General features: G+C 57.8%; 1 protein-coding gene across 4 annotated transcripts in view; it reads left to right on the forward strand.

Annotated features, from left to right (window-relative positions):
- Positions 1 to 25,817, forward strand: part of SRC (SRC proto-oncogene, non-receptor tyrosine kinase) — a 60,687-nt gene extending 34,870 nt beyond the window's left edge. For 2 of the 4 annotated variants that reach the window (XM_060617272.3, XM_060617271.3), the window contains exons 3-16: positions 4,340 to 4,536; positions 5,375 to 5,632; positions 7,333 to 7,432; positions 8,399 to 8,416; positions 13,969 to 14,001; positions 14,857 to 14,955; positions 15,125 to 15,228; positions 17,104 to 17,253; positions 18,715 to 18,870; positions 20,310 to 20,489; positions 22,085 to 22,161; positions 22,886 to 23,039; positions 23,132 to 23,263; positions 23,558 to 25,817. In XM_060617272.3, coding sequence (XP_060473255.1) covers positions 5,383 to 5,632; positions 7,333 to 7,432; positions 8,399 to 8,416; positions 13,969 to 14,001; positions 14,857 to 14,955; positions 15,125 to 15,228; positions 17,104 to 17,253; positions 18,715 to 18,870; positions 20,310 to 20,489; positions 22,085 to 22,161; positions 22,886 to 23,039; positions 23,132 to 23,263; positions 23,558 to 23,766 — 1,662 coding nt within the window. In that variant the 5' untranslated portion in view covers positions 4,340 to 4,536; positions 5,375 to 5,382 and the 3' untranslated portion in view covers positions 23,767 to 25,817. The remainder of the gene's footprint in view (positions 1 to 4,339; positions 4,537 to 5,374; positions 5,633 to 7,332; positions 7,433 to 8,398; positions 8,417 to 13,968; positions 14,002 to 14,856; positions 14,956 to 15,124; positions 15,229 to 17,103; positions 17,254 to 18,714; positions 18,871 to 20,309; positions 20,490 to 22,084; positions 22,162 to 22,885; positions 23,040 to 23,131; positions 23,264 to 23,557) is intronic. The other 2 variants (XM_060617276.3, XM_060617277.3) reach the window with 2 other exon arrangements.
- The last annotated feature ends 385 nt before the right edge of the window (positions 25,818 to 26,202 follow it).

Genomic DNA, 26,202 nt, shown 5'->3' on the forward strand with positions numbered 1-26,202 from the left:
TGCTGCATGGCCTCGGGCAAGGTTTAGCTTCTTTGAACCTTGGTTCTGCCTGTCAAGTGGGCACCGTTGGAGCCCCTACTTCATTGTGCTGTCAGGACAACGGGGCATCCGCTGCCTGTAAAGTTCCCAGCGCTGTGTGTGGCATTCAAGGCCTGGCCACCTGACTGCCGCCTCCTCTCGCATTGTTCCTCTCATCCCCGGTAATGATAACAACGACAGCGAACAACATCGGGTGCTGTTTATTGAGCATTTATTCTGCGCCTGGCACATGGACTCTCTCTTTAATTCCCAGATATTAGGCTTATTATTATCCCCATTTTAAAGAAACTGAGGGGCGATGTGACTTGCCCAAGAAGATGTAGCTAGTAAGTAGTAGAGGCAGGATTTGAACCCAGGCCCGACTGGATTCCTCACTCTCAACTCCTAATCCCCTGGCCTCCTTTTGCCCTGACAATAGTGGAGGTGACGCTCTTCAGAGTAGGGAATGAAGGGGTGGGTGTGCCGTGACCGGACCACAGTTTATTCCCCAGCCTCTTCTGGATGTTGTAAACATCTGTGTGCCTGGGGAGGGGCGAGGGGGGAGAGTGTGGTGCCCTCCAGCAGGGGGGCCATGGGAGAGAGGATTCGGCTTCATCCAGAGGGGAGTGGTGGGAAACTCTTCAGTGTTGTTGTTTTTTTTTAAGTCTCATTAAAAGACAGTTTTTGACAAGGTAATTTCTAAATGTCAAGTGATACAGCAGATACGTACAGTAAAAAAGGGATTTTCCCCTCCCCATCCCACATCTTTTGGACGAAACACTGTGAAGAATTTGGAATCCTTCCAGAACTTTCTCTACAGCTCTATAGCACGTGCTCTCATAGACACACTTACGCACATGCTAGTTTCCTTCACAGAAATCATTGCACATACGTGTGCTATGTGTGCGTGGTGAGCACAGGCTCATTTACTCTTCCCGCTAACCCCACGGCTTCGGTAGCATTATTGTCCTCATTTTCCAACTGTGGAAACTGAGGTCGCGAGAGGCCCAGAGGACGTTCTGCGCTGGCAGCTTCCTCTCTTCACAGCGCATCTCCTCAGGCCACTGAGCTCTCGTTCTGTTTGATCAGCTGCACGGCTGTCCACTCCACGAACAGACCATCGTTTCTTTATCCAGCCCCTCTCTCACGAGCACGTAGGTCATTTCCGGTTTTCCACGGAGAGTGCTAAGCAGAGGAGGCCCCCGCCGTCTGTGTGGTTTACAGGGACGCCTCTGGCTACAGGGAGGAGGGTGCAAGCAGGGCCAGACTCCTGCATCCAGTCCCAGGCAGACGGGTGCCTGGCTGAGGGAATGGAGAGAGGGTTGGGGGAGGCATACATTTGAGGAAGATTTGGGGAGGTGGGAGAGCCAGAGCGGAGACGGTGACAGGTGACACGGGGCTGGGGCTACAGCCTTGAGGGGAGACACCAAGTCAGCCCGGGGCCCCTGGGGCAGAAAAGGCTGGGGCGGACAGGGGGCAAGCATTGCAGGCCTGCTTCCCGGCACCTCCCGTGCACAAGCCCTCAGTCTGGAGACTGTGGTCAGGAGGCTGAGGTTAGGAGCGGCTCCCCAGAGGAAAGGGGCCTCCTTCCTCTGGGAACCTCAGGCACCCCCCAGTATGGAGGCCTCGCCACTTCCCCTTGGCCCCACAAGGGTCTATCTGTATCTCAGAGTGTGCAAGTGGCGGAAGAGATGTGGGGTTGGCTCCTCTCGAATGGGCAACTCATGGTGACTTGGCGTTTGGGCCCCAGAACCAAAAGGCCCTGAGACAGCATCCTGCCTCAAGAAAGGAGCCCCGGGGTCTGGGAGGGTGGTGTCTCCTGAGGTCACATAGCCCCTGGCAGCAGCCCTGCAGGGGACTAGACCCCACCCTAAATGTGCCTGTCCTTCCTTGAGCACATTCTGCTTTGTTGAAGCCAGAAACCTCTGGCTTTCTCTGGGAAGGGAGCTGCCTTATCTGCTCGTGCCCCATCCACCAAGGGCATCTGACTATTCCACGTGAGAGAGGTCCCGAGGGCAAGGAGGTGGGGCCACGAGTTCCCCCAGTAGACCCCATGAACAAGCCCCTGATTCCTGCCTGTCCAGTGTGGTTCCCTGTCCCCTTTCCCCCTCGCCGTGTGACCTCAGATAAGTTCCTCAATCTCTCTGTGCCTCAGTTTCTTCCTCGGTAAAATAGGAAAACTATTAGTATCTGCCTTCTAGATTATCATGAGGATTTCATGAATGAGTATTTGCAAACTGCTTGGAGCAGGGCCTAAGGTCCAGGCCCTGGGAGTTTTTGAATATCCGGGAATGATACTTGGTCTCCACAACATGACATGACAGGAACAAAGCAGGATGCAAACCATGTCTATGCTCATTTAGTCTTTTGTCTGTTCTGCACATATTTCCGGAACAGTTAGTAGGTACCAGGTCTGTCCTGGCCTCGGGGCAGGTGCAGATGGATATGACCCAGTCCTGCCCACAGGGAGCTTAGACAAGGGCACTAGATGGAGCCCAGTTTTGTTTACAGTCATACATTCCCATGATGCCTGAAGGAAACACAGTGTCACGCCCAGGCGATTGTCTTCTAGGGGCAAGGCTGGCAAAGTGCCGCTCTGTCCTGAGCATGTGCTGTGTGCTTTCCTCGCTGACTCTCTCAAGAGCCCTGTCATGTGGGCACTGTTTTTCTTCCTGACTGCCAGAGGAGGAAACTGAGGCCCCGGTCCCATGCTGGGATGGTAGGGCTGGGATTCAAACACTCTAGTACTCTAGCTCTTAACTTCCACACGCCTGCCTGTCCACAAACACGTGTTACTTGTATAATCAGATTTAACCACAAAGACCAACAAAACAAATAGAACAGAAACTCCACAAACCAACAAACATTGCAAACAGAGGCCAGGCCACCGTAGCTGGTTTTGAAGGCCCTCTTGTACTTTTTCTCCTGCCCTGGGAGGAGTGGTCTTGGTCAGTATAAGAGATTGGGACCAGGAGCTGTCTTTTCTTCTCCTTGTACCCTCCCAAGAGGGCACGTGCATTTTCTTGGTGCCAGGAGAGTGCTGGCCCTGGTCCAGGCCTGGCTCTCCCTCTTTCTCCACAGCACATTGACCAATTACTCTTTCTCCTGTCCTTGATTACCTCCAGGGACAGGGGGCTCACCCTTCACCGTTTAGTTCATTCTGAAGAAAGTTCAGGCTCCTAGAAAGTGCTCTATTTAAAAAAAAAAAAATTATATTTAAAAAATATATTTTTATAATTTTTATTTCCCCTGAAAGTCCCACAAACAAACGTCCTCTGACACAGGCCTGGCCAGGTCATCTCTGTGTCCCTCTGTAGACTAGCATAGCCCCTGCTGCTCAGTCAGCGCTGTGAACGCTATATCAGGGAGCCATTGGGTAGGGAGTGCAGTGGGCGGGGCCCGGCCTCCAGCAAGCCCGGGCTGTGGGTAACTGGGTCAGTGGGGCCCACGGGACACCAGCTCTATGAGTGCTGATGTGACCGAAGTGGACTGGGTTGCCATAGAAATTGGTCTTCTTTGTCCCCAGGCCTGTTGGCCTGTCCCTCAGGAGGCCCAGGTGATGATCCCTTGGGCTATTGAGCAGATCTCCTCAGGGCCTCCCCAGCCTCACAATCTCTGATCTGGATGTCCCCTGGGAGCAGGCAGGCCACGCCCACCTCGTGTGGCCAGTCAGCCCGAGGCCCAGGGGGTGCAGGAGCTGGCTGAGGTTCACACAGGGAGGAGAGCGTTCAGAGCTGGGCTTGCTCAGGGCCAGCCGTCTTGCCTAAGGCCTCGGCCAGTCAAGAGCACTTTTCCCCATCCGTGGGTTCCCAGAGGAAATTCTGGACTGATTGCAGGGACTGCCGCATTCCCTGGAGAATATTCAGAACCCACCTTGTCGGTGTGTCCAGAATCACACGATATCGGTAAGAGCTGATGTAGCAGGGTGACCTGCTATGTCCCCGGCAGGGGCATACTTGTGGCGTTCGGTTGCCACGGAGCTGGATGACCCCATTGTTTCCAGATGAAGAAACAGGGCCCAGAGAGGTTAAGTCACTTGCCTGAGGTCACACGGCCGATTAGGGGCAAAGGTGGGATCTGAGTCTGGGGAGTCTGGCTCCAGAGCCCATCCTTAACCACCGTGCCAAACCCTGCCCTGCTCGTGCTCATAAGATGCTTTGGGAAGGCCAAAGGCTGTTTCAGGTCTGGGAAGCCCTTAACGTTGGAACTTTCAGTCAGAGCCTGATAAATTGTGACCCAAGAGCCAGAGCCGTGGTGATTTCTCTTTCTAATCGTGTCCTCACAACAGCCCTGAAAAGTCTGCTTTATCCCTGTTTTGCAGATGAAGACGCTGAGGCCCAAAGAGGGGAAGTGAGTTGCTTAGGGTCACATAGCGGGAGAAGTGGAGCAGAGCCTCTCGTCCGAGCCCCCTGACTCCACACCTGGTGTTCGTGCTGAGACCTCAGGCTGCTTCCCAGATCCTCTGGGACAGCCCCTGCCTTCCACCGGGTGAGGCGGTGACCCACCAGGGCTGCCAAGGTGAGGGAGGAGGGGGGCGTGGCCACGATGGGTGGGAAGACCAGGCCCACTGGGAGCTGAGGCCGGCCAGGATCTGTGTGTTGGGAGGTAGGAGGCAAAAGAGGGTGGCGGGGCTGTGGGCATCATTGGGAAGTTTTCAGCTTGTTTTTTTTTCTGGATACCATGTTATCAAGGAGAGGTACAAAAGCCAGGAGGACTTAGGCCAGAAGGGATTTAGAGAAAACTTCCCAAGGGGGGTGACTTTTAAGCTGAGGACTGAAGGAGGCCTGAGTTATTCTGGTGAAGTGGTCAGGGAAGAGCATCCAGGCAGAGGAAACAGCATGTGCAAAGGCCCTGTGGCTGGGGTGAGCTCCCAGACATCTCTCCTTCCAGCCTCCTGCTATATCTCTGCCTTGGTTGTATATCTTAGCACCTTCCCGTCTGCTGTTAGACAATTTTAGTCAGTCATGTATTTGCTCAGCAGACCCTCGGTGAGCCCTCTCCTATGTGCTGTGTGCCTCGGATATAGACATGACTCAGATTGTCCCTGCCCATGACAGACAGAAACTGACTCAGGGGAAGGTGGGGAGGTTAGGGCTTCTGATTATAAGTCATTTCTTTGCTGCTTGGCCTCATACCAAGGAAGCCGTTTATGGGTTTCGTCATCATTCCCATTTTACAGATTTAGAAACTGAGGCTCTGAAAGTCTAACTTACCCAAAGAGGCTAGTACCCTTCTTTGGGCCTCAGTTTCCTCATCTGTAGAATGGGTGAGGGTAGATGCTGTCTAAAGGGCTTAGGCCCAGCAGCCCTGCCTGCTCCCAGAGCCCTTCACCTCCAGGGTGCTTTCTCATCCCCAGCCAGGACCATGGGCAGCAACAAGAGCAAGCCCAAGGATGCTAGCCAACGGCGCCGCAGCCTGGAGCCTGCTGAGAACACCCACGGTGGTGGTGGGGGTGCCTTCCCCACCTCACAGACACCCAGCAAGCCAGCCTCCGCTGATGGCCACCGAGGCCCCAGTACGGCCTTCCCCTCTGCCGCTGCTGAGCCCAAGCTGTTCGGGGGCTTCAACTCCTCGGACACAGTCACCTCCCCGCAGAGGGCGGGGCCACTGGCGGGTCAGTGGGCCTGGGAGTGTGGGTGCCTGCTGGCCGGGCCTCTCACCGTCGGGGCAGAGGCTGTGGGTTCCTCGGGTTTGGGGACTGTAGGGAGTTTCCTGGAGGCTGTGGTTGGGGAGGGCTTTATAAACCGGAAAGTGTGGTACACATCCCATTGCCTTTGAGGGTGAATCCAATGCAGAGTATAAAGGGGTCTAGAGATGTGGGACTGTAGGCGGGAACTGAGGCCAGAGAGCCAGGGGGCTGTTTGCCCAGGACAGTACAGGGACCAGGTCTGAGGCTTTGTTTTTGACTCTGGTCGGCCCAGAGATGGGTCAGGACAGGAGGTCTTGGGTGGCAGAGGGGGCAAGAGCAGGTTAGGAGGGACAAAGGGAGCTCTGGTCCTCAGGCGCCCAGCCCAATGCCGAGATGCACCCCTGCGCCCTCTGCTGGCCTTTTTGGGGTATGGCAGCTCCAGGCAAGCGATGCTTAAGAGAGAGATGCCTGTATGGTCCCAGACACACACACACACACACACGCACGCACACACACAAGACATTCACATAAATACTTGCATTCTTACCTTGACATACTCAGAGCCACACACAGCCAGCAACTCACTCCAAGATATCTGTGCAGACACTTAAACAGGCTGAGTTAGAGACACCATCAGACATACTGGAAGATACTGTGCACATAAAGACACACGCAGGGACACGTGGACGTGCGCAGACACACACCTAACATAGATGCACACAAATGGAAACACACATACACAAATAACCTCAGCATCCCGGATTAAGACACACACACACACACGCAGTCCGAAGCCCCTCAAAGACACACACGGGAAACACACACGTGCTGGGCTAGGAGCGTCATCACAGATACCCACAGGCTCACAGACACACAAATGCACAGACACGCAGTGAGGACACGCAGGGACACTCACAGATGCCGTGGACACCTGCCCAAGTGAGACCCACAAAAGGGCCCGTTCATTTTTGGTGTCCCTCCTGTGTGCTGGGCTCTTCTGGGGCTGGGGACACAATGGTATGTAGAAGAGACAAACCCCGATGGAGGAGAAGAACAGAACAAGCATGTAAACTGGGTAGGGTGTTAGAAGGTGGTGCCGCTCTGAAGGAACAAAAAGGGTAGACAGGGGCTCTTGGGGGGATGTGCGGGGTGAAGGTTGTGGTTCAAACGGGGGACAGAGAGGACCTCTAATGAGGGACACCACCTGGAGCCGAGATCTCCCCAGACACATAGAAGCACCAAGAGTCACACAGAGAGAAGCCGAGCAGCCTAGCCGGGTGCAGTTTCCCTCATTCACTGGTTCATTTACCCACGGTTGCTTCCTGAGCACCTACTGTGTGCCAGGCTCTGGGAACAACACAAAGATGTCTGCTTTGGGGGCCTCTGGGGCTATAGGGAAGATGGGCACTGGACAGAAGCCAGCCCTCAGAATCACCTAGAGCCCGGTGGGCACATTCATATGTGGAGAGACGCACGTGCCTCCTACACGCCCTCGCAGGGGCTCCCAGACGCACACACGCAGTGGACACGCTGCAGGCCCACCCCCCTCTGAAGGTGACCGCGTCTCCAGGCTGGGCCCAGATGGTTGTGGGAAACCGACCTCCATCCCGCCCAGGGCCCTCCTGTTCACCCCTCTTTCAGGCTGTGGCCCTGGCCATTCTGACATGTCCCACCCCTCTCTGCAGGTGGAGTGACCACCTTTGTGGCCCTCTATGACTATGAGTCTCGGACAGAGACTGACCTGTCCTTCAAGAAAGGGGAGCGGCTCCAGATTGTCAACAACACGTGAGTGACCCCCTTCCCCATCATCCCTTGGGGCCCTATCCCTGGGACCTGGTCTTGGGCCAGAGCCACTTCTGAGCGCCTCAGAGCCAGGGGCAGTGCGATGGGCAGCAGGCATGGCTAGTGTCAAGGCCAGCCGAGGTCCAGGGAACCGTCCTGGGGCTATGGGAGAGGAGACAGGTGGTGGTCAGGGCTCTGGGAGGGCTCCCAGGGCAGGGATCTGGGCTCAGTAACTCCGTAGAGCACAGCGCCCCAGACCTCACAGAGACCATATGATCAGGGCACGACCCAGGACTGCAGAAAACAGGGCCTAAACCTGGAGGCTGGACCCCCAGAGGTGCCCTCTTGAGGGACCTGGGGCTGGAGGGCCTGGGGCAGCCGGCTGAGCCAGAATGTCTAGCTGCACGGGGAGAGGCCCAAATAGGGAGAGGCAGGGGACCTGTACCAGGCACTCAGTGTGAGAGGGTTATGACTGGGCATGGGAAGAGACGGTGGGATGGGGTGTGGATGTCTGGTTCACCTCCAGAGGTCCCAGCCTTGGAGGGGGGCATCCTAGGGCCAAGCTGGCTCTGGGGCCCCTGTGGGCAGGGGAACAGGAGCAGGAGCAGGTGGGGAATGAACTAGTGAGGGGTTGGAGGGGCTGTAACTATGAGGTGGGGGGCGTTCTTCTCCTCTTTCCTGCTCTCCTTTCCCCGTCAGGAGTACACCGGGGGTGGGCGCAGGTTTGGGGCCATATGCCCAGGAGTGAGGGGTGGGGAGCGTCCCAGGGGGGCAGGAGGTTGCTCCTTCAGGCACTGCCGACAAAGGGCGGGGCAGAGCTCAGCACCTGCTGCACTCCTGCCCTCGATGGGGCCTGCTGTGCCCCCATCCTCAGTGGAACCCCCCCCGCCCCGATTCCTGGCTCATGCTTGCTCCCTCCAGCCCTCCCTCAGCTCTCCCTCTCTCTGCTTCTCTCTCGCTGGCCCTTAGGAGGAAGGTGGACGTCAGGTGTGTACTCACTTCGTAGGTGGCGGGCTGGGTGGGGGGCGCTTCGCTGGTGGAGGGGGGCGGGGCTGCTGTCTGCATGTGCTTCCTCTGCATGTCCCTGCCTGTGGTCTCTGGCTCCCTTGGCTGTCCCCTTCCAGCTTTCCCAGCTTATGCCCTACCCCCAACCGGTGTGACCAGGTCCTGACCTTAACCCTGGGCCGAGACTGGGGAGGGTCCTACCATCCCGCCCTCACTCACCGTCCTGCCTCCTCCCCACCCACCTTCTTGCTAACCTGCCCGCCCTCCATCCTGACCGGTCAGCCCACACTGAGTGCCAGCTGCATGCAGGGTCCAGTGCCGGCCAGGTGAGGCCTGGGTGGAGAAGGGGCCTTCCTGGAGCCAGGGGCGGGGCAACGGACGGGGCGCAACTCCAGTCCAGGCCAAGTGACAGGCAGAGGGCAGGGCCAGGGTACGCTCAGGCATTTGGTCCCTGCAGTGTGCTCCCCTCTGGTGGTGACCATGGGGACTGGAAGCTTCAGGCAGGTCCTCCGAGGAAGAACAGTGATACTGTGTAGCAGTTGGAAGTGGCCGGGAGGCAATCCCTCTCAGAGGGGCGGCTGACAGGAGGGTGCGGGGCTGGACGCCCTCAGGGCTGTGGGAAGGCAAGAAGGTGCTGGAAGATAGAGTAGAATTGGTCCCTGAGCGGCCTCAAAGGCCCGGCTAGGGAGGTCGGACGTCACCATCTCCAGGGGTGTCGTGCCTGTTCATGCCTCCCTACCCTTGTGCATGCTGTTCCCTCTGCCTGAAACACCTTTCTCCTGTCTCTGCCTGGCAAACTCCTCTTTGCCCTTCAAGGTCCAGCTCAGGACTGCCTTCTCTGTGAGGCACGAGGGAAAAGAGGGGCCAGGTGCTGTGCCAGGCGTTCTTACCCATGTCCTTGTATTTACTCCTCCATGCAATCCTGCCCGGGGCCGTAGTGACGGGGGAGGGGCTGTCTCCCTTTTGCAAATGAGGAAACTGAGGCTCAGAGACGTGAAGGCTCTTGACCAAGGTCACACAGCTACCGGGTAGCAAAACCAGGATCAGAGCTCGGGCAGCGGCACTCTCCCCTCCTCGCGCCGCTCTCCCTGGGGGTGGAGGGGCCCCTCCCAACCTTCCCCCTCCCCCTTGCGTGTCAGAGTCCTAGTGCGCCCCAGTCCCCGTGTGGCTCCAGCTGTTTGCCTCTGCCTCCCCCAGACCAGACCTGCTCGCAGGTCTGCCGCCTTCGTGGGTCCCCACATCACCTGTTGCTTGGCGTGGCGGGGGTGCCTTGCTGGTGTCGCTGAGCAAGCTGAACCAGCAGTAATCAAACAGCCATGGTTCGCCGTGCTCTGTGTGCGAGCCTGGTCTCGTGGGAGCGCTTTAAGTGGCGTCGTTTTATTTACACGTCACCGTCAACCGCAGCCCTGGGAAGTAGAAACTCTTCTTGGCTTTATTTTGCACTTGAGGAACCTGAGGCCCCGAGAGGCGGAGTGAGTTGCCCCAGGTCACACAGCTAGTGGTGGCAGAGGGGTGGCAGAGGGGTGGGGGGGGGCAGGCCCTCCCACCCACGGCCCTTGCAGGAGGACTCAGTAGGGTGCAGGCGAGCCAGGAGGAGGGAAGGGCCCGCGCAGGGGAGGACGCATCAGGTTGGTGGCTTTGAAGTACCAGGGAGAATCTCAACCAGTGATGGGAAGGGCACCTCAGGCTGGGGCCACAGCTTGAGCCGAGGTGTGGTGGCAAGGAAGGCTCTGGAAACTTTGGTTCTGCCTCTTTCACCTCCAGCCAGAGGGCGGCCCTCACCCTTTCCTTTGTCTGGCCCCTCCCCTCCCTTCGTCCTGCCTTCCAACATAGGCTTGGGGGTGTCGGGCCAGGCCTGTCCTTGGATGGCAGTGAGGCGCTGTGACTGGAGGCGGGGCACCAGGAACCCTTCCCGCATGCGAAGCTCAGCCACCCCTTTGCCTGAGAAGTCGGGTGGTGGTGGAGTCGGGGGTGGTACTAGAGGAAGTGGAGGGATAAGGGGGTTGGTGACAGATGGGCCACCTAAATTGGAGGTGTTCAGGTCTCATAGCCGCCCAGGGACAACCTCGCGTGTCCTTCTCCCGTTATCGCTCAGTGCCCATGATTGTTCACTCCTCCGGCCCTGCCCCCCTGGGCCTGTAAGAATGAGGGACTTGCTGGGCTGGGTGTCAGGATGGGGAGAGCTTTAGGGCAAGCCTGGCTCTTGACAGGGTTTGGCCGGGGCTTCCCGGGTCGGGGGCCTCACGGCAGCAGGGTCTGGAGATGCTGCTCCTGGACCTTCAGACCACATGGCCCCCGGGGCCCAGAACCCTGTGTGCTGTGTGGCTCTGGGTCCGAGGAAGCCCAGTGGGGTCTGAGGTCTGACTGGCCCAAGCCCTCAGCCCTGGTGTCTGAGTCTCTAGGAGTCGGGGCCCTTCTGGGTGTGAGTCTGGGTCGTCCCCTGAACTGCCCCTTCCTCCCACTCAGATTCCAGCAGCTTCTTTGGGGGAGCCCTCACTCCAGTTCCACTTTCTACCACAGGGCAGGGGACACCTTCCTGCGCTCCTCATACAACTGTCCCGGCCTCACCCTGCCCTCTCCCCACTGGGCGTGTGCCCAGGCCTCGGGGTGCCCTGGCTTGTCTGCAGTCCCCAAAGTGCCTATCTGACCAGTCTCGATGGTCCCAGTGAGTTAAATATAAGTGTCCAAACCAGAATTCTTCCCAGGTTGAGGCTGCCTTACTCCTGATCACATGCCGGCTTGGCCGGCTCAAGGCTTAGGGTCCCAAGAAGAGGATCCTGAGGCTCAGAGAGGCGAGGTCAGTTGTCTGATGTCACACAGCTAGTGAATGGGATGTAACATTGCAGCTGGAGGACTCCTTCCTGGTTCAGTGCTTTTCCTCTGGCCGCACGTGGGAAGATGAGGGGTGGGGCAGGGAACGTGTGTAATTCCCTCGCTTCCTTTCCTTCTTCCTATCCATCTGATAAGGACCAGGCCCCCAGGGAAGGTGCTAGATGTAGTAAATCTACTCAGCCAGATAGATGACTTCCAAGTCTGGGCGGAGGTTGGTGTCCCTGCTGACTGGACCCATCTGAGAAGCTGTGGGGACCTTCGTGGGGCCAGCCCCCAACCCAGGCAGCTACCCAAGGCAGGTTTGAGCCTCCCAGACCACTGACATAGGAAAATGGGGCTTGATATCAACATTTCTCAGGTGGGCCTGGATGACGATCGCAGTAATTATCTCCGTTGACCCTAAGCCCGGCTTGTTGCTGACTGCTTTATACACTTTGCCTGCAAGGGAGAGTCTGTGACTGTAATAGATGAGGAAATTTTCATGTATTTATTTATTTATTTGTTTGCTTATGTGAGGAAATTAAGACCCAGAGAAGGTAGGGTGCTTGCCCAAAGTCACGCAGCAAATCGTTATTGCAGACTGAGACTGAGCTCCTTTGGTTTTTGTTTTCATTTTATTCAATTAATTTATTTAGCTGCTTTGGTTTTTAAAAACATTTTGGATAGTGGGGAGGGGTACCATAGAGATGCAGATTTAGTTGTTTTTCCTTTTTAAGCCAAATCGAGGTGCTAACAGCTCATGCACATTGAGCCCCTATTGTGTGCCAGGCCCTGTGCTGGTATGTTACATCCTTGGGTGGAGGCATGAGTATCCCCATCCTACAGATGAGGAAACTGAGGCAAGGCCAAGGTCACATAGCCTGCAGGTGGTGAGCTGGATGGTGCCCAGAGTGGTCTGAGTCTGGAGCTCCAGCTCTGAGACGCCCCTCAAGCTGGGACCAGGTCAGAGTTGGGCCTTGGGTCTGTTGTGAGATGGCGGTGACCCTCGTCCCTGCCTTGTGAACTAAATGAAACCCCAAACCTGGACTGGAAACCCCGAACTCACATACGGGCTGATGTCAGGGAGCTGGGAGATCTGCTGGCTGAAGTCTGGGTAATGTCAGCTAGGCTGACCCCCTGCTTGATTCTGGGCCCTGCTCGGCTGGCCTCTGGGCACATGCTCCTTGCCAGCCTTCCACTCTGAGTGCCTGGATAGGGGCTCCCTAGAGGCCGGCCAGTTTGCAGACTTTGGCTTTGTCAATCTGTCTCGTTTTGTAGCCTCTGACCCAGACCTTGGCTCAGTTCCCTGCCCCCTGTCCTGCTGCCTCCTCCTCTGTCTTCCCCTGGCTTTCCTGAGGGCCTCTGAGCCTCTGGACTCCAGGAGGGGTCCAGGAGGGCCTTCTGTGTCTGGCCGTGGACACGCAGACCCTGGTTCTCAGCCTTGCCCTGCCATCGATTTGCTGTGTGTCTTTTGGCAAATAACTGCCCCTCTCTGTACCTTATTTTCCCATTGGTGAAATGAAGGCTTTGACTGGAAGATTTCAGCTGTTTCTTGTGACTGGAGCTCTTGCTCTGTAGCTTTGGGCAAGTCTCTGCCCATCTCTATGCCTCAGAAAGTGCTAGGTTACTCCAGCCTGGGTGCTGTGTGGCCTTGGGCTGCTCCCTTGACATCTCTGAGCCACAGATTCCTCATCTGGGGGCTGAGGCCTGCCTTCCCTACAGGGGGGCCTTGAGGATCAAATGGGACAGACAAATGTGGACACTCCTGGGTGTTAGCACAACAGGGGGTTGGATGGTGGCCCTACGCTTCCAAGGCCCTTCCTTGAGTTTTGCCTTTGCCCCCTTACTCCCGAGCCCTCCCTCTCGAGCAGAGACCCCCATGTGAGCTCGTGCCTCTGCCTGAGTGTTCGTGCAGCAGTTGCACGGCTGAGTGGGCCCTCAGCCCCAGTCATGCTCCCTTTGCTGTCCAGAGGGCACCCTGTACCCTCTGGTTCAGCCTCAACCCACCCCACTGAGCCCCCAGGTCTGGGTGCTCACCTGTATTCTGACCAGTCTTTGGAGAGCTCTCGCAACCTGCTTTCTCCTTACCTCAACTTCTCTATCTTCAAAGTGGGCTGAAAAATATGGGTCAGAGGCAGCTCAGAAGCAGCAGGAGCCAGCGATCTGGGTTCAAGTCCATACTGTGTAACTGTGGGCAAGGCTTTTTTCTCTGGGCCCTGGCAATGAGGAAGGGGGAGCCCATCCTGCTTGCTGTGTGTCTTCTAAGGGTCATGGTCATGGGGAGGTCCAAAGGCAGCCTTGGAGAGAGAAGCTCAGCAAGGTCTCGAGCCCCACCATACCCTGTAGGGGAAGATTCCTTCTGGTCTGGGAGTCAGGAGCCTGGGCCTGGCTGTGTGACCCTGAGCAGAGGCCTTCGCTTCTCTGGCCTGTCTTTCCATCTGCACGGTGGGAATGGAAGGGGGCTGGACCCTATTTCTCAGGCAGCCTTTCCCATTGGCCTCCCCTCACTCCCCCTGGACCCCTCCCCATCTCCTTTGGTTGCTTTGGATGTGAGGCCTCTGTGGCTGCCCCGCCTTGTCCCTGGTCCCCCGCACCGCCTGCTGTCCTGCTCTCTTCCTCGCTCTTTCTGCCTCTCTCTCTCACCACCCCCATCTCTGCCTCTTCTTTCCTGTTGAGCTCTCGCTTTCTCCTCTCTTCTCTGTGTCTCTGGACCCCCGCTCCAGCCAGACCTGGTTCACATTCAGATGGCTGCAAAGGTACTTCGCCCCCTCCCCACTCCCACCCAGGCCCAGGGGACCCGACCGTGCAGGGAGCTCCTCTGTCCCCGTCCCCATCTCCTCCTCACGGGGCAGTTAGTGTAGAAGTGCCCTGGGCATTGGGGCTCTGCCGCCTCAGCCCCTCTGACATGACTCTGTGTGACTCTGGGCAAGTCCCAGCTCCCTCTGGCCTCAGTTTCCCCCATATGTGGGTAGGCTACAGGAGGAAACCCGTAGTTTTCAGCCAAGGAGCCCCTTAGGTATGACCGGTGATATGTGACAAAGGCAAGCATTGCTCTAGTTTGCAGGGTTAGTGCCTGGATGGTCACCAAGCCCCCAAAGGGGGCCACCCCCTACCTCCAGCCTGGCCTCACCAGCTTCCAAATCTCAGGGCTTTGGGATGGCTTTGATGATCTGACCTGACATCTATCTTAGGCAGGAATCATGCCTCCTGGTACAACTTGCTTGCTCCCCAGAGACAGGGAGCTCCCTCCCTCGTTCCCAAGACAGCTCTTGGCATCTTGAGATGGCTTTGTCTCTATGAAGGGAAGCCGATTACTCCCTATTCCAGGACTCTGCCCCTGTGAATTTGGGCCTCAGGCTGACCAAGGTCAGTCCTGTCACAGTCCTGGACAAAGTGCGTCTGAGTCAGCTTGGGCCAAGAGGCATCTGGGCCGGGGAGAGAGAAGTCCAGGCCGGCTTGGCCTGGCAGCACGGAAACTCAGGCTGGTCCCATGGCTGCCGGTGCCTCACTTGGCCTTGGGGACCCCAGCACAGCACCTGTGAAGACTGCTGCCTCGGGGCCCACCACTGATGGCTCCTTCTCTTTTGCTCCTTCCCTCTCCCCCTCCTTAGAGAGGGTGACTGGTGGCTGGCCCACTCACTCAGCACAGGACAGACGGGCTACATCCCCAGCAACTATGTGGCGCCCTCTGACTCTATCCAGGCCGAAGAGTGAGTATGGACTCTGGCCTCCTGCCTGCCAGGAGCTGGTTGGGAGCTTCTCTCCTGGGCTGGAGTGGGTGGTCTGGCTGCCAACGGCCCCGGCCGCATCCTAGAGAGAGGCACGGTGGGTGGCCGGAAGCCTGGCTCACTGACCCCACCCTCCTTCCTCCTGTCCCAGGTGGTACTTTGGCAAGATCACCAGACGGGAGTCAGAGAGGTTACTGCTCAATGCGGAAAACCCAAGAGGGACCTTCCTAGTGCGAGAAAGTGAGACCACGAAAGGTAGGACCACTCCCGCTGGCCGATGGAAACTGTCTTCTGTGCGTTGTTTGAGCTGCGTATCGTAGAGCGAATAGGAGTTTGGTACCCGGTGTCAGGTGGGAAGGGCCCTCCAGGTGGAGGAAGTGGTAAGATCAAAGGCAGGGAGGTACATCTGAGGACAGCTGAGTTATCTGGGGTGGCCAGAGGTGCAGCAGAAGATTTCATCTAGCCTCTCTGGCCTCAGGTTCAAGATTTCATCTAGCCTCTCTGGCCTCAGGTTCCTCGGATGAGGTATGGGCACAGGCTGTCAGGAGGCCCGAGGGTCACACAGTAAAAGACTTGTTCCCAGGGTGGGTGCTAATGAAGTAGGCCCCTCTTCTCCGTCTCCAGGGGCTTCTAGAGATGCCCTTCCCCAGCAGTCCAGGCCCCTGGGCCTCTTCTGTCCCTCCCCCAGCCAGAGAACACAGATCACCCCTTTTCTCTCTAGCCCCTCTGCCAGTGGGTGGCAGGCAACCCATCACCATGGAAACGAAGCTGGGCCACGTCCCGTGGGCCTGGGGCTCAGCGAGAGATGGGAAGCAGAGCATCCGTGTCGTGTGTGTGCATTTATGAGCAGTTGTGTGGCCGGGCACGCCATGCGTGGGTCCAGGCATGTGTGTGCATGTGGGGGTGCAATTGTCTGGGTCCTCTTGGGTGGGAGTGGGTAGTTGTAGGATTGTCTTCGTGCCTGGGGGGTCTGGGCCGTGTGTCCCTGTGTGAGCAGGAGGCCACCTGGCATGGGCATGCCTGCATGTGCGCACATGTGGTCAGGGCTGGCTTCAGACTCAGGCCGCTGGCATCCATGTGTATGTGGCCTGGGCCATCTGTTAGTCATGGTTGCCTATTGCAGGCTTTAGAGACCTGGTTACAGTCCTCTGTGCCTGACTTGCTGGGTGACCTGAGGCCAGCTGCTTTCCCTCTCTGGGTCTCCTTTTCCCCTTCTTGACACTGGAGATTGTAACCCCCACCTGAGGACTATCCAGAGAGCCCATGGGCTGTGGGGGCTGGGGTTCTAGCATGATGGCTCCTACCTTCTGAAAAGGGCTTTCTCTGGCTGTTGGAGCCTTTACCCCAGGCCTCTCTTGGGCTCAGGTTAACAAAGGCTCCTAGCCAGGCCTGCTAGGCAGGAGGAAACTTTTCCAGCCAAAAACTTTTCCAGGCTTAAGAGAGGCAGGGAGGAGGCCACCAGGGCTGGCCCATCTTTGCCTTGTCAGCCTGTAGGCCACACCCAGCACATGGCCTCCTGCCCATGACTGCTGCAACCTTAGCCAGCCACCCGCTCCTGCCTGATGGAGTCTTCAGGAAGGTGTGGGGAGTGCCCCACATAGAGAGTGCCCTTGTGAGAGAGGAAGCAGTTAAGCCAGGGACACACAGCCACGAGACCATTCCTGGCTCCTAGCAAACATTTGCTGAGCACCTACTATGTGCCAGGCCCTCTTATATGTGGTCTCCAATCTTCCCAGCATCTCTGCGAGTAGCCCCATTGTGCAGAGGACGAAACTGAGGCCCAGAGACTGGCCCAAGCGACTTACTTGTCCAGGTCACACAGTTGGGATATACACTCAGGCCTGGGAGATCTTGCAGGCACCTCAGCACCCGGCTGAGGTGCCTGGGGAGGTTCTCTGATCAGGTGTTCCTTTGCTCACTTGGCCCTGCCTTGGTGGCTGCCTGAGGGCTGGGTGCTCAGAGACAGGGCGGACTGGACCTGTCTGTGCCCCGGGCTGGGGCTGCGCCTGCGCCTCTGGCCTCCCTGTCTACCTGTGCTGGGCGGGCACAGAACTGCACTTAGTGCTGTGGCCTGGGGGCGGGGTGTGCTGGGCGAGGGGGTCACGGCTCCTCTCTGACCCTGCCTTGCAGGCGCCTACTGCCTCTCCGTGTCCGATTTCGACAACGCCAAGGGCCTCAATGTGAAGCATTACAAGATCCGCAAGCTGGACAGCGGTGGCTTCTACATCACCTCCCGCACCCAGTTCAACAGTCTGCAGCAGCTGGTGGCCTACTACTCCAGTGAGGGCGGGGCAGAGTGGGCGCTGGGCCTGGGGCTCAGCCCTCCTCCGGGGACCCTTTGGAGGGGGCTTTGGGGCCAACAAGGGCTGGGGCTTCTGTTATCCTGAGAGTGTGGGGTCTTGCTCCCCTCCCTCCTTCTCCCTCCTGCCCCTCCTTCCTTTCTTCTCTCTCCCTTCCCCCTCCCCTCTCCCTCCCCCTCTTTTTCCTCCTCTTTCCTCCCCATCCCCTCCCCCCACCATGCCCACCCTCCTCTTTCTCCTTCTCTGCAGCTGGCTGGGGAGGAGGGCTGCCTGGAGGGGAGCAGGGAAGGGAGGGGGCTTAGGCTGGTGTCGTTTGTTTCTGCAGCCCTAGGACCGGTCTGAACCGGTTACTGGGAGAGGAGGGGGCGGCTAGACCGACTGCAGCAGAGGGAGAGAGAGCGGCAGGGCAGGGCAGGCGGAGGGAGCGAGGGCTCCCGGTACACACCGGGGCTCAGGTTGTGGGTGTGGGCGTGTGTGCATTATCCGGACGCTTCAGGGCTTCCCCCGGGGCAATGGGGTCTGTGTGTACTTGTGTGGGCGGGTCTCTGTGGGTGCCTGTGTGCATGTGGCTGTGGCCGTGGCGTCTGTGTGCAGGTGCGGCCCATCGTGAGAGTGCCAGCAACTCCCCATCCTGTGCCACCTCCTTCTCTGTCAGCTGGGCCCCCCGACACCCTCTACCATCTGCCACCCCTCTGTCCCCTTGGCCACCATCGTAGGGTTCATTCTGAACACTGCTCCCCCACATTAGAACCCTCCAGAGATGACCTTGGAATCTCAGGATAAAGATCCCCACCTGGCCTCCAAGGCCTTGGCTGCTGTAAACCTTGCCGGCCTCCCTGCCTTACCCGGGGCCCCCTTTCCCCGTTCATTCCCCTGCAGCCCCTCTGGCCTCCTTTCAGTTCCTACAACCCAGAGGCTTGTTCCTCTCTCAGGGCCTTTTGCCCCTGCAAAGTGGTCTCAGTCCACCACTCACTCCCCTGCAGATCGAAACTCAGGCACCACTTCCTCTGAGAAGCCTTCCAAGACTCCACCCAGCCCACCTGCTGTTGCACACACTGCTCTCCTCGGTCATGCTGGTCCTGGGAGGTGGCCCTGGGAGGTGATTAGGGGAAGTTGGGCTCCCCCTGCCCTGTGAGCTCCCTGAGGGCAGGATTCCACTGGACTTGTCCCGCACTGCATCCTTGGGACTCACCTGGGTGGCTGCCCTTTCGGGTCCGATGAACGTATGAATGAATAACTCAGCGAGCAGATGCGCGAGTCAGTGTGGGCCTGTGTGAGGGATGAGGGTGTGTAACGCACAGGTGTGGATGCCTGGCCTCGAGGGCATCCCGCGTGTCCCTTGTGCATGCCACGTGTATGTGTACACACACACACACCGTGGGACAGGGAGGCCCCAGGGCAGACACCCTGCTGAACCCTACCTCCCCGCCTCTGTCCTCAGAACATGCCGACGGCCTCTGCCACCGCCTCACCACCGTGTGCCCCACGTCCAAGCCACAGACTCAGGGCCTGGCCAAAGACGCCTGGGAGATCCCCCGGGAGTCCCTGCGGCTGGAGGTCAAGCTGGGCCAGGGCTGTTTCGGAGAGGTGTGGATGGGTAAGGCCTCGCCCCCGCCCCCTCAGAGGGAATCACCGTCCCTTGTGGGGCTTTGGTGTCTGCACTCCAGAGCCGGGCAGATGCCCATCCCCTGGGACAGCTCCAGGCCCCATTGCCCTCCCCCTCCCACACCCTTTACCTCCGCAAGTCACGGTCACCTCTGCTGAACAGTGGGCTCCGTTTTCAGTGTGGAGCCCCCCTCACCACCACACACCTCTAAGGACCCTGGCGTCATTTGGCCAAGGGCTGCTCAGGGCTGGGCATCCTGATTCCCCGAAGACCCACCGCGCAGTCTGGGACAGGTGGCTCGGCTCGGAGCCTCGGTCTTCCTCGGGGTGCAAGGAGGGTGGGGAAGATAGGAACCACCTGTGGGGTGTGAGAGACCGCTGGCCCGGCATGCGTCCACGCATTAGCGCTTCGCCGTGGGAAGAGAAGCCTCAACTCGCACAGGGGGTGCTTGGCAGTGCAGTCTGGCATGTTCTGGGCCTGTTAACAGTCTCCCGTCTGACCCTGGAGTAAAGGCAAAACTGTCCTTGAAAACAAACACCGAGCAGCCCTGAAAAAAACCCAGGCCGCCTTCTGCTGACGCGGAGGAATCAGGGCGGTTGGCGTGAGGCAGGCATGACAGTTGTGAGCTGGTGGCTTCTGCAGGGGACTCGCCGCGTGCCGTCGTGTAAGCCGAGTGTTCACCTGGCATCACCGTCTCCACTCTCCTCCCTTCAGGGGAGAGCAGAGAGGCTTCCTGGGTGGAAGGCCCTGCAGGCACCAAGGCCTGGAGGCTGGAGGTCAGGCCAAGTCAGGAAAGGTGTTGGGCTGGGGACAGGGGCGAGGGATGAGAAGCCAGTTCCTAAGCACAGCCACAAAAGGAACACACGAGCAAAGCCTGGAGAAATCCCTGGCATCAGCTGCTCTGGTGGCTGCAGAACTCATTCCTGGCTTGGGTGTGTGGTAACGAGCAGCGGCTGCCCCGGGTAGACTCATGGAGTGCCAGGTACAGGTCCCCAGACCTGTGCCGCGAGGGCCTCGGGAACAGGCCTGGGCCCCAGCCCTCAGATGGGGGCCCAGGGACTGGGAGGAATGGACCTAGGGCTACTCAGCAAGGCCCTTGGGTCCAGCTGGGACAAGAACTCGGATTAAACACACTGGTCTAGAGTACAGCTTCCCCAAGGCCTCCCAGTTTGAAAACCAGACAATAATAAAATGACAGCTGCGGCTAAATGAGCCCTCATAGTGGGCTTGGCCCAGTGCCTCAGATCTCATTTAATTCTATAGGTGGGGACACTGAGGCTCAGAAAGGGGCTGGACCTTGGCGGGGCTTGTCACGTGGCTGGGGAGGCCAGAGCTGAAACTGGTACCCAGGCAGGCAGATCCTGGGTCCCAGTGGTACAGGAATAGGGGGGGGGCCTTCACTGAGGCAGCCTTTACCCCTACCCATACAGGGACCTGGAATGGAACCACCAGGGTGGCCATCAAAACCCTGAAGCCAGGCACAATGTCTCCAGAGGCCTTTCTGCAGGAGGCCCAGGTCATGAAGAAACTAAGGCACGAGAAATTGGTGCAGCTGTATGCCGTGGTGTCTGAGGAGCCCATCTACATTGTCACGGAGTACATGAGCAAGGGTGAGGCCTGAGCGACCGGCACAGAGATGTGTGACAGTCCCTTGCTAGGCAGGAGGGGACACACTTCACTTCCCCCCAGATGTAGTGTGTACATTTTATTATTTTATTTTATTATTATTTTTTAATTTTTTTAAATGTGTATTTATTTTTGAGAGAGAGAGCGAGCGCTTGAGCAGGGAAAGGGCAGAGTGAGAGGGAGACACAGAATCCGAAGCAGGCTCCAGGCTCCGAGCTGTCAGCACAGAGCCTGACGCAGGGCTCAAACGCACGAACTGTGAGATCACGACCTGAGCCGAAGTTGGGTGCTCAACCGACTGAGCCACCCAGGCACCCCTTATTTTTTTGTTTTTTAGAGAGAGTGTGAGCTGGGGAAAAAAGCAGAGGGGGAGAGAGAGAGAGAGAGAGAGAGAGAGAGAGAGAGAGAGAGAGGGGGAATATCTTAGGCTCCATGCTCAGCATGGAGCTCGATCCCACGACCCTGGGATCATGACCTGAGCTGAAGTCAAGAGTCTGATGCTCAGCTGACTGAGCCCCCCATGCGACCCCTAGAGTGTACATTTTATTTTTATTTAAATAATTTTTTTTTAACGTTTATTTTTTGAGAGAGACAGAGTGTGAGCGGGGGAGGGGCAGAGAGAGAGGGAGACAGAATCCAAAACAGGCTCGAGGCTCCTAGCTGTCAGCACAGAGCCTGACGCGGGGCTCGAACCCATGACCGTGAGATAGTGACCTGAGCTGAAGTCAATCGCTTAACCGACTGAGCCACCCAGGCGTCCCTAGAGTGTACATTTTGAAAGGTGGAATGGCATAGAACCAACTTGTCGTGTCAATGGAAAGTCAAACCGAAGGTGGCCTTTCTCATTTTGTTTTTAATAATTTCCCACAATGCATCTTGGCTCCCCAGTTTGCTGGTTTTCTAAAGCCATTTGCCATTATGTGGCTGAAAGAAAAGTCCCCCAACCCTCCAAGCTGAGCCACTTCTAGGTCAAGCCCCTGGCTTGACCTTTACCTAATTTTTAAATTAATTAAATGTTTCAAAATTCCGCTTTTGGGAGGTATAATTTACAAACGATAACATACACCATGCTAAGTGTCCAGTTCTGTGAGTTTTAACAAATGGACACGGTGTACCCCTTACCACACTCAAGATGCAGGAGATCTCCGTCACCCCAGAAAGCTCCCTTATTTTCCTTTGCAGACGGTACCCTCCAGCCCTAAACCCAGGCAATAACTGATATGCCTTCTGTCACCATAGCTCTGTTTATTCTAGAGGTTCACATATTTCATCTTCTACATCCAAGCGTCGCCCTTATCACCTGTGTCAGTAGTTCGTTCCTTTTTTTATTGCCGGGTAGTGGTAGTGCGGTACGGGGATGGGCCACGGCTTCTGTTCTCCTGGAGGTGGACATTTGGCTGTTTCCCGTCCTGCTTTGCTTTCTGAGTGACAGATGCTGAGTGAGGCTTTGTTCCGAGATGGGTTCGCGTGAAATCTGCTGTGCCGCTTGAAGCAGGGCTGGCCGGCCCAGGTGGGCAGGATGTGTGGGGATCTCTGCTTCCTGGCTCAGGGAAGACAGGGCTGCTTTCTCTCTGTCCAGGGAGTTTGCTGGACTTTCTCAAGGGGGAGACAGGCAAGTACCTGCGGCTGCCACAGCTGGTGGACATGGCTGCTCAGGTGAGTCAGCCCCGCCCACCTCCCACGGCCTTGGCCCTAGAGCACTCAGACCCACCTAGCTCAGTCCCCTCCAGGCAGCCTGCCTTGACTGCCGCCCACACTCTCTGATCTCACCACATTTACTACGGGGACCACCTATACGTGCTGTGAGTGGTGATTCTGGGCAGAGCTTGAAAGGACCCTTAGCTGGGCGTCAGGAGTCAGTGATGCCTGTGGGGCCTCACACCTCAGTTTTCTTCTCTGTAAAGGTTGTTCAGTCACTCAACAAACCTGCATTGGTACTTGCTTGCTGTAGGTGGTGCTCAACAATCATTTCCTCGTTAATCCTTATCACAATCAGGGGAGGTAGGGATGGCCCTTATTCCATTTGACACATGAGAAAACTGAGGTTCGGAGGGGACTCGGCACAGCAGGCAGGACCTGGCACTCATCTGTATCTGTGGGGCACCTGGGGCCTGCCTCTTCATCGTCACCCTGCTTCCTGGGCGGTATCTTGTCTTGTGCTTCCCCTTTGCCCTCGCCCTTTGTCCCGCGTTCCCTCTTCCCGCTGAACTCTGGTCCTGCTTTTGTGCCAACGGTGTTTGTTGTAAGCTGACTTCGCTTGCCTGAGGGCTGGCAAGGGCAGGGCATTTGGCTCCCCACCCTGGGCACGTGACTCGTGACCTGGAAGGGGGCACGGGGTGGTCCCTGAGCCTGAGCCGGGTCCCCTGGGTTCTGCCTGCAGATCGCCTCGGGCATGGCCTACGTGGAGCGGATGAACTACGTGCACCGGGACCTCCGTGCTGCCAACATTCTGGTTGGAGAGAACCTCGTGTGCAAAGTGGCCGACTTCGGGCTGGCTCGGCTCATCGAAGACAATGAATACACCGCCCGGCAAGGTGGGCAGGGCCTGGGTCGGTGCCAGAGGGCCCTCTGCAGGCACCGTCATGATGTTCTGCTGAGCCTCCCCTGAACTTTCTCCCTCCCGCAGGTGCCAAATTCCCCATCAAGTGGACGGCTCCAGAAGCGGCCCTGTACGGCCGGTTCACCATCAAGTCAGATGTGTGGTCCTTTGGGATCCTGCTGACGGAGCTCACAACAAAGGGACGGGTGCCCTACCCTGGTAAGAGGGCTCCTCGTGGCCCATCTTTGTTCCCTGAACCCCTCTGCCCTGGTGACCTGGGGCAAGCCATACCCCTTCCCAGGCCTCAGTTTCCTCATCTGTAGAACGAAGAGGTTGAGCATCTGATCTTAGAATCTCTCTGGTCAGGGCTCTCAGCCCCTGGGAGGCGACTTACCCACGGTCACACCCGCTCTGTCCTAGCCTGGAGGCACTCTCGGTTGTCCTCCTCACATCTTCCCCCTGCCCCACTTTCCTCACCTGAGCCAGCCTCCTCATACCTCCTTCTACCCACAGGGATGGTCAACCGTGAGGTGCTGGACCAGGTGGAGCGGGGCTACCGGATGCCCTGCCCGCCTGAGTGTCCTGAGTCCCTGCATGACCTCATGTGCCAGTGCTGGCGGAAGGAACCGGAAGAGCGGCCCACCTTCGAGTACCTGCAGGCCTTCCTAGAGGACTACTTCACGTCCACCGAGCCCCAGTACCAGCCTGGAGAGAACCTATAGGGAGCACACTACAGGGCCAGACTGGCCTCTTGGCTTGGATCCTGGGCTGGGTGGCCCCTGATGGAGGGTCTTGCCTCCCTCTGCCTGCCCGCATCGATCCCCTCTGTGGGGCTGAATTGCCAGTGATGAGGCCCCTCCCTCTTTTGTGGCATGGAAGGGCTTGGGGCCTGGGGCAGCCTTGAGGACAGGGTTTAAGGCTGGCACAGTGACTGCGTCCCGGCACCTGCTCCAGCCATATGCGTCCTCCCTGCCTTCCCTCCTGGAGCTCTGTGTGTCTCAGCAGGAGGAACCGGGAAGAAGGACGGGCTGAGGGCACCCTTTGTCAGCCTCAGTCTGCTCCTCACGTTGACTCCTTAACACTTCCACGTCGCCCCACGTCTGCCTCCAGAGCTGGCCGAAGAGCCTTTCCAAAGAGGAGTGATGGGCGCCTGGCCCTCGGCCTGCCCGCCACCCTGCCCTTTGCCGTCCATTTCTGAAACACCTGTTGGTGGAAGCTGCTGGGTCCAGACCCCTCTGCCGTGGCTCCCAGGCTGGGCAGCTGAGGCTGAGCTTGACTTGATGATGGTGGGTGGGGTGGGCACCCCCCTCCAATCCTGTTCTTAGACCCAAGGGACCCTTCGAGATCACCAGTTCCATGCCCTCGTAGCACCCGTGGGGAAACAGTCCAGAGAGGGGATGTGACTTGCCCACGACCACAGAACAGTTCAGGGTTGAGGTGGGTTTGGAACCCGGTGCTCCCTCTGTCTTCCTCAGGAACCAACAAGATTGTCCTTGGAGGCACCATGGACAGACTGGGGCAGCCCAGGGGACCAGGGGCCTGAGGCTGAGTTAGAGATAACAGAGCCTTGCTGCCGCTGCCTGACTGGCGGGACTGTTGTGGAGGGAGGGAGTGGAGACGGGCGTAGGGCGCAGCTGAATGAGGGGTGACCATGCCAGTGTCGGGGAGTAGATGTCGATCAGAGTGGGAGTGTTTTTTTCATCCTTGGAGCTAGCCAGCCATGAAAGAGAGTGAGCTCCCAGGCTCCGGAGGCAATCAAACCGAAGTACAAGATCCACGTGGTTGGGTGGTCCTGGCCTCAGGAGGGAACCCCAGGTTCTCCTTCCCCCGTTTGTCCTGTGTCATTTCAATGCCTGGCCCCTGCTCCCCTCCCCCAGTTAGCACCCCTTAACCCATGAGTAGGAGAGGAGCTCCTATGCTGGGGGGTGGTGGGTGTCGAGTTCAAGTGTCCACTGCCATGCACCAGGCCTGGCTTTGTGACCTCGGGTGGCCCCCTCCTTCCTGTCTGGGCTGCAGCGTCTGCCTCCACGTGTGGCCATGGCCTCTGCGACTTCTCTGCTCCAGACCCTGTGGCCTGGCGTAACCTTGGTGAGCCCAGCCTGGGGCGTCGGGAGACTCTGGCCCTCGCTCTAATGTTTGGCCTTAGGGTATGTGGCGACTCCTCCCTGGGCCTCAGGTACCCCATCTTAAAAGGGGTGGCTGACAGTTTGTGGGCATCTTGCCAGGGCCCCTATGTGTGTGTGTATGTGTGTTATGTGTGTGCACGTGTGTGTCCATATTTAACATGTAAAAATGCTCCCCCGCTCTGTTGCCCAGACATGTTGTACATTTCACTCACAGCCCCCCATCACAGCAATAACATTCCCGCTGCCAGGGGTTCTCGAGCCAGCCGGGCCCTGCCAGCGGGAAAGGAGGCCAAGCGGTGCCTGCCTATGAAATTTCAACTTTTCCTTTCATACATGTTTATTACGCAAGTCTGCCGTCCGTCCCGGTCAAATCTGGGCTTGCTTACCCCGGCGCACTCTCAAGTCCCTTTACGGCTGCCTGGGGCCCTTTGTATAAGGTGTCCTAATACTGTTCTTTTTTTTTTTTTTTTTTAAATAAACAGTGTTTTGTAGATTTCAGATGACTATGCAGAGGCCTAGGGGACCCCCGGCTCTGGGCAGGGCCTGGGGGTCCCGAATTCCACGGCCCAGGCTTGGGGGGAGGGGGGATCCAGAATTGGTTGTAAATACTTTGCATATTGTCTGATTAAACACGAACAGACCTCAAAGTGTGGCCTGTGGTTTACTGGGCATCCACTGTGTGCTGGAGAATGAGAGGGGTGAACTGTGAGGACAGACTGTAGTCAGAGGGGCCTTTATTCGGGCCGCACTGGTGGCCAGCGGGCTTCAGGCCAGGGGGAGACATGATCAGATTGGAGACAGCCACTTGGGCATGTGGCCGTGTGTGCGCCAGCACCTCTGTTTGGGGAGTGGGCACATCTGGCAGGAGTTTCGCTTGTGTCTGAGATGCACCGGGGGAAGCCAGGACTCCCAAAGTGTGAGTAGTTCAGGACGCCGATGCCCCAGGGGGATGGTGGCAGTGGACAGTCTGGGGGCCAGGTGGGGCTGTTGGGCCTGGGTGGGGTTGCAAATGTGCTTAAGGGGAGATGTGGC

This window comes from Panthera onca, chromosome A3, assembly GCF_046562875.1.
Source record: "Panthera onca isolate mPanOnc1 chromosome A3, mPanOnc1 haplotype 2, whole genome shotgun sequence".
Taxonomy (NCBI): Eukaryota; Metazoa; Chordata; class Mammalia; order Carnivora; family Felidae; genus Panthera; species Panthera onca.